At 41.1% G+C, this 7,438-nt stretch overlaps 1 protein-coding gene across 26 annotated transcripts in view; it reads left to right on the top strand.

Moving 5' to 3' along the window:
• Positions 1–358: 358 nt before the first annotated feature.
• The window catches only part of TMEM67 (transmembrane protein 67), an 88,132-nt gene continuing 81,052 nt past the window's right edge, over positions 359–7,438 (top strand). For 11 of the 26 annotated variants that reach the window (XR_001907616.4, XR_614516.4, XR_013527903.1 and 8 more), the window contains exons 1-3: positions 359–600; positions 4,552–4,640; positions 6,745–6,838. Coding sequence is in view for 8 of the 26 variants with exons in the window: in XM_078352683.1 (XP_078208809.1) it covers positions 378–600; positions 4,552–4,640; positions 6,745–6,838 (406 nt within the window). In the remaining 18 variants the exon portion in view is untranslated. Of the gene's footprint in view, positions 601–4,530; positions 4,641–6,744; positions 6,839–7,438 lie in introns of all 26 variants that reach the window. The other 15 variants (XM_078352699.1, XM_078352688.1, XM_078352697.1 and 12 more) reach the window with 4 other exon arrangements.

Below are 7,438 nucleotides of genomic sequence, written 5' to 3'. Positions count from 1 at the left end.
TTTTTTTGACGGACTGTCAAATTGTTAAACAAGTTTCCTTTAAGGTTAAAATCACCTAGTCTGAATAAATTCTGATGTAAATATAATTCAATAAATTATGATATTTTCAATTTATGATGGATTTATTGCGGGGAGGCGGTAACCCTGTCGTAAGTCGAGGAGCTCTGCACAAGTTCAAAAATACCGTTGGGCTTTAGCCGGCCTTTAACCCATTCTTTACTGGACTTGTCAACTTCCGTCAGGATTGGTAACCTAGCAACCAAGCAGCACCAGCAGAGACTTCCGGTACCCAAACTTGGGTTATCCAATCAGCTTAGCGGAGTTACCGCAGAGGCTGATGGGACGCTGGAGCCTGGGCGGCTGCTAGCGTCGGTACCATGGCTACGCGCGGTGGGGTTGGGGTGGCAATGGCGGCTTGGTCCCTTTTATCTGCCCGAGCCGTGACTGCGTTCCTTCTGTTGTTACTCCCTCGCATCTTACAGGCCCAGACCTTCTCTCTCCCTTTCCAGCAGCCGGAAAATTGCGATAACAACCAGTACTTTGATATCTCCGCGCTCTCCTGTGTTCCGTGTGGAGCTAACCAGAGGCAGGATGCCCGAGGTAAGACGGCTTGAAGTGGGCCCTGGCAAAAGTAACACTTCCGCCTTGGTCTGCCCCTAGTCTCTGGAGTCATTCAAACACCTTTTCGTCTGCAGTAGAAATGTATCAGAAAAGTTAACCGCGGAAGTCTCAGAAGAGGGTTTTCTGGAAGGATTGCAGTTTGCACACGAATGAAGTGGGAGATTCTGAGTCGGCTACCCAATGAACCGTTGCCTGTAGTTCGTTTCTCGGTGCCAGTCCCCGACTCCTCATACGGGGGTCTTCAGGGCGACACCCGGAATGCTGTTTACCGAAGATAGAGAAGAACTAGTAGAGAAGTAATCTGAGGTAAACGGGAGCAGGTGACAGGAAAGATTAGGGAGGAAGAACAAACTAGCACTTGTGAACCTCAATAGCCCTACATCATTTTTTTCCTTTCTTTGTTTCTTTTTTTTTTTTGGACGGAGTCTCGCTGTGTCACCCAGGCTGGAGTGCAATAGTGCGATATCGGCTCACTGCCACTTCCACCTCCCGGGTTCAAGCGATTTTCTTGCCTCAACCTCCTGAGTAGTATGTATGTATGTATGTATATACAGGCGTCCGCCATCACGCCCGGCTAATTTTTTATTTTATTATTTTATTTTATTAGAGACAGGATTTCACCATGTTGGTCATGCTGGTCTCAAACTCCTGCCCTTGTGATCTGCCCATCCCAAAGTGCTAGGATTACAGGCATGAGCCACTGCACCCGGTCAGCCCTACATTTTTCTTTTCAAATCCCAGACGTTTAGAACTGGAAAGGACCTTAATCATAATCAGATCCAGTCTTCTCATTTTACGGATAAGGACATTCAGGCCCAGATGGGGACTGAAAGAATAAATATCCCTGCTCTCAGTCTTGACCTATGTGTTTTCACGATTCCTCCCTCCCTCCTTCCTTTCCTTTCTCAGTCTTGGCCTGTGTGTTTTCACTATACTGTTTGTTTCTTTCTCTCTCTCTCTCTCTCTCTCTCTCATCTCTCTCTCTCTCTGCCTGTGTGTTTTCACCATACCCTCCCTTCCTCCCTCCCTCCCTCTCTCTCTCTCTTTCTTTTCTTTCTTTGTCTTTCTTTCATTTCTCTTTATTTTCTTTTATTTTAGTTTCTTCTCTGACAAAGTCTGGCTCTGTCACCCAGGTAGAGTGCCCTGGCTCAATCTTGGCTCACAGCAGCCTCTACCTCCTGGCCTCAAGCCATCCTCCTCCCACCTCAACCTCCCAAATAGCTGGGATTACAGGACCTCACCAGTTTTTTTGTAGAGATGGGGTTTTTGCCATGTTGAGGCTGGTCTCAAACTTGTGAGTTCAAATGATCATCCACCTTGGCCTCCCAAAGTGCTGGGATTAAAAGAGTGAGCCACTGAGCCTGACCCATACTATGCTGTATGCCTCTAATACAGATTTCCTTAGGACTTGTCCTTTTTATCATAGAATATTACTCATTATTCTTAAGGTCTCTTTAGATTAAATCTATTTTTTATACCTAAAACATCATTTGTTCCTAGTTCTCACTGAAACTGCTCAGAATGTCTTTTCCCATATTCTAAAGTCTAAGATGTTTTCTTTTCTTTTCTTTTTTGAGACGGAGTTTTGCTCTTGTTACCCAGGCTGGAGTGCAATGGCATGATCTCAGCTCACCGCAACCTCCGCCTCCTGGGTTCAGGCAATTCTCCTGCCTCAGCCTCCTGAATAGCGGGAATTACAGGCACGTGCCACCATGCCCAGCTAATTTTTTGTATTTTTAGTAGAGACGGGGTTTCACCTTGTTGACCAGGATGATCTTGATCTCTTGACCTCGTGATCCACCGGCCTTGCCCTCCTAAAGTGCTGGGATTACAGGCTTGAGCCACCGCACCCGGCAAAGATGTTAAGATGTTTTCTATCTCAATTTGGTCACCCATGTTATTAACTTTCTGGCATGTTCAGCTTTGACATATCCTCATTTAAGTTCTCGAACAGGTCAGGCTACACATGTATGGCAATATGAATGAGAAAGCATTTCAGAAGTTAAAATGTAAGATATTTTTTCATATTTATGAATATGGAAAGGTATAGTTCCATATCTATGAATCCAGATATGGTATGTATTATACTACATAGACTCCTATGAGTGCTGCTTCTACCTAATGACTCCTTAGAGAATGCTGTCCTTATCTATACTGCAAATTGAATAGTGATTATCTTACTATGTTTACTATCTATCTTAACAGAGAGAAACAGTGATTTATTTGAATGAAGGCAACTTCCCTAATAAGGAAAGTAATTAAGAAAATGAGTTTTCTTCTCATTTTACAGATAAAGACATTGAAGCCCAGATTGGGAACTGGAAACATTCATATTTGTTTGCTCTCAGTGTTGACCTATATGTTTTTACTATACTGTATATTTCTTTTTTTTATTTTATTTTAATTAATTAATTTATTTATTTATTTGAGACGGTGTTTCACTCTTGTTACCCAGGCTGGAGTGCAATGGCGTGATCTCGGCTCACCGCAACCTCTGCCTCCTGGGTTCAGGCAATTCTCCTGCCTCAGCCTCCTGAGTAGCTGGGATTACAGGCATGCGCCACCATGCCCAGCTAATTTTTTGCATTTTTAGTAGATATGGGGTTTCACCATGTTGACCAGGATGGTCTCGATCTCTTGACCTCGTGATCCACCCACCTCGGCCTCCCAAAGTGCTGGGATTACAGGTGTGAGCCACCGCACCCGGCCCCTATTTCTTTCTTTTGTTTTGAGAGGGAGTCTTGCTTTGTTGCCAGGCTGGATGCAGTGGCCCAGTCTCGGCTCACTGCAACCTCTGTCTCCCAGGTTCAAGTGATTCTCTTGCCTCAGCTTCCGGACTAGCTGTGATTACAGGCGTGCACCACCATGCACAACTAATTTTTGTATTTTTAGTAGAGACAAGGTTTCACTATATTGGCCAGAGTGGTGTTATTTTTAGTAGAGACAGGGTTTCACCATGTTGGCCAGGATAGTCTTGATCTCATCACCTCGTGATCCACCCACCTAGGCCTCCCAAAGTGCTGGGATTACAGGCATGAGCCACTATGCCTGGCTGTATGTGTGTATGTATGTATGATTTCCTTCCTTCCTTCCTTCCTTCCTTCCTTCCTTCCTTCCTTCCTTCCTTCCTTCCTTCCTCTCTCTCTTTCTTCTTTCTTTCTCTCACTTTCTTCCTTCCTCTCTCCCTCCCTCCCTCCCTTTCTGAGACAGAGTTTTGCCCTTGTTGCCCAGGCTGGAGAGCAATGGTGTGATCTTGGGTCACTGCAACCTCTGCCTCATAGGTTCGAGCGATTCACCTGCCTCAGCCTCCCAAATAGCTGGGATTACAGGTGTCCGCCACCATGCCCAGCTAATTTTTTTTTGTATTTTTTTGTAGAGACAAGGTTTCACCATGTTGATGTGGCTGGTCTTGAACTCCTGACCTCAGGTTATCCACCCGCCTCAGCCTCCCAAAGTGCTGGGATTACAGGTGTGAGCCACTGCACCCAGCCTAAATACACGTATATTATTTAGTGATGTAGAAATGTGAAATTTCCCTTAGCAGTTAAGTAGTTTAATAGTTTAGTTATTCTTGCACTTAAGATGGTAGCAAACACAATACCAGCTGTGTGCCAGTCTAAGACCTTTACGTATAATAACTAATTTTATACTCATACTAACCCTATTAGGTAGGTACCATTTTTTTCCCCTCCTTTTTATTGTAAAGGAAGCCAAGGCAGAGAGTTTAGTAACTTGTTCAAGGTCATGCAACTAGGAGAACCAAGACTGGAACTCAAGAAGTATGTTTCTGGATTTGAACCTAGGGAGTACTGGCTCCAGAATCCTGCTGTCAATCGTCATGCTGCTTCTCAGAATCTTCAGACTTATTAAAAGTTTCACTATCTTGGAACTTTATTTTTATTTATCCAGGATAAAATTGGCTTTTTTTAGGAACTTCATGTGTATGTCTACCAGGATTTCAGATGATCTCTAATAATGGAGGACCTACTATTATTTGTAAAAAGTGCCCAGACAACATGGTGCGTATAATTTATTTTAAAATAACTGTAAAAAGTAGTAAGTTAAGTGACTATTTTTCAAACTATAATTTAACATTTACTCTGTTTCCCCACAGACTTTAAAATTATTATGCTAACTTTATTTTTATCAGAGTAAATTTTGGGAGATCAGTGAAATTTTATTCAAACTTGGAAAAATCAGAGATTTATTTCTTTTAAAATCTGAAATTAAAAAAACCACAAAGCTGTAAAAATTTAAGTTTTTGGTTTTACTTGTAGAATAACTTGATTATAAAGAAAATTCAATGGATAAAGCATATGTAGAGCAGTTTAGGATGTGTGCAATTTGGAATGTGTATATTCTTTGACTGGTGAAAATGGAGTTCAATGTATAAGACCCACCATGTCAATAGTTTATATGATTACAGATGTTCATAATGATATCTAAGGTATAATTATTTCATGAAATACCAATTACATTAATAAATAGGTTAAATAATGTCTGTTACTGTTTTGTTAGTAATTTGATATGGTAATTTTTGAAAAATTAGTGAATTAAGTTACTGTATATAATTTTCAATCAACACAAATGTATTTGTCAATCATTTTCGATAATTAAGAGTCTCTGTGTAATAGTTCTGACATTTACAGCAGTGTTTCTTCTCATTGTCATATAAAGCAATTCTGGGAATTTAATATGAAATTGTCAAGTTATCCCAATTTACAGGATCTGATTATCATTTTGATATTTATTTTATATCTTTACAAATGTTGATCCTAGCCGAATTACCCGTGGTAAAAAGCTGTTAATAAAAAGTGATCCCACAACAGATATTTTTTTCAGTGACGTTAAGTTATAATTTTAAAATTGTCCTATATAGGCCAGGTGTGGTGGCTCATGCCTGTAATCTCAGTACTTTGGGAAGCCAAGGCCAATGGATCATGAGCTCAGGAGTTCGAGACCAGCCTGGTCAATATGGTGAAACCCTGTCTCTACTAAAAATACAAAAATTAGCTGGGCATGGTGGCGCATGCCTGTAGTCCCAGCTTCTTGGGAGGCTGAGGCAGGAGAATCACTTGAACCCGGGAGGCACAGGTTGCAGTGAGCTGAGAGATTGTGCCACTGCACTCCAACCTGGTGACAGAGCGAGACTTTTATCTCAAAAAAAAAAAAACTTTACTAGTACAAGCCATAAATGGATAGAAGAAAATATTCTCATAAATCAATTTTAACAACTATGCGTATAATTTATATTTCATAAAATTCACATATTTTGAATCACCTTTGTTGGCCAGGCTGGTCTCAAACTTCTGACCTCAGGTTATCTGCCTTCTTTGGCCTCCCAAAATGCTGTAATTACAGACGTAAGCCACTGTGCCTGGACTAAATTTTTTTTTATGTATTTGGATTTTTAAAAAGTAGAATAATGTTTTGGACAGGTAAGATTAAACTGTTAACTATTGATTCAATCTTTTTGTGTTGTGTTGTGTTTTATATTTGTTTTTTTTGTTTTTTTTTTTTGAGTTGGAGTTTCGCTCTTGTTACCCAGGCTGGTGTGCAATGTCGCGATCTCGGCTCACCGCAACCTCCGCCTCCTGAGTTCAAGCAATTCTCCTACCTCAGCCTCCCAAGTAGCTGTGACTACAGGCGCACGCCACCATCCCCAGCTAATTTTTGTATTTTTAGTAGAGACGGGGTTTCACCATGTTGACCAGGATGGTCTCAATCTCTTGACCTCGTGATCCGTGGGCCTCGGCCTCCCAAAGTGCTGGGATTATAGATGTGAGCCACCACACCCGGCCCGTGTTTTATATTTGTAAATGGAAAAACGAAATGACAAATAATTATGAAATTAGGCATCCATTTGAATTAAAGATCCTGAAGAAGAGAACTATTATCCAGAGTTAATCCTTTAATAGTTGTCAGGACATAGTAATAATATAGAGCTTAATTTTGGAATATAAGCATGAATTATCTCTCCAGGGAATTTTTATGTGGCTCATATATGTATGACTTATTTGAATATTCCCTTCAGTTGTATACTCTTAGGGCATTTTGAACTTACATGATTTAGGAAAAGAAAGTTAATTTAAAAAGAGAAAAACATTTTTTTTTTTAATTTAGAAAGGTGTTACTGAGGATGGCTGGGACTGCATTTCTTGCCCTAGTGGCTTAACTGCAGAAGGAAAATGTCACTGTCCCACTGGTCATATTTTAGGTAAGAATTAGATTCCTTACGAAAAAGTAGTGATAAATCTTCATTTGTGTGTGTGTGTGTGTTTTGAAAAGGGTATTGATTTAAATAGTTAGGTGTTTACTTAATATTTTTTGCAGCTCAAGCAATCCTCATGCCTCAGCTTCCTGAGTAGCTAGGACTGTACACATCCACCACTGCAGCTGGCTAATTTTTAAATTTTTATTGAGACTGGGTCTTTATGTTGCCCAGCCTGGCTTTGAATACCTGGCCTCAAGAGTTCCTCCTGCCTCAGCCTTGTAAAGAGTTGGAATTATAGCCATTAGTCACTGTGTCCAAACTATGCACTTAAGTAAGAGAAAAAAATACTTATCACTGGAAAAGAAAAGGTAGGCCATAGTCCCTGTACTTTGGAAGGCCAAGGCAGGTGGATCGCTTTAGCTCAGGAGTTCGAGACCAGTGTGGGCAATATGGTGAAACCCTATCTCTACAAATTAAAAAAAAATCATTCGGTTACAGTGGCACACACCTGTAGTCTCAGTTACTCAGAGGCGAAGGTGGGAAAATCACTTGAGCCTGGAAGGTGAGGCTGCAATGAACCGAGATGGCGCCACCACACTCCAG

This window comes from Callithrix jacchus, chromosome 16 (genome assembly GCF_049354715.1).
Source record: "Callithrix jacchus isolate 240 chromosome 16, calJac240_pri, whole genome shotgun sequence".
Taxonomy (NCBI): Eukaryota; Metazoa; Chordata; class Mammalia; order Primates; family Cebidae; genus Callithrix; species Callithrix jacchus.
The sequence above is the reverse complement of the archived record's forward strand: the minus strand, read 5'-3'. Positions and strand labels throughout refer to the sequence as shown.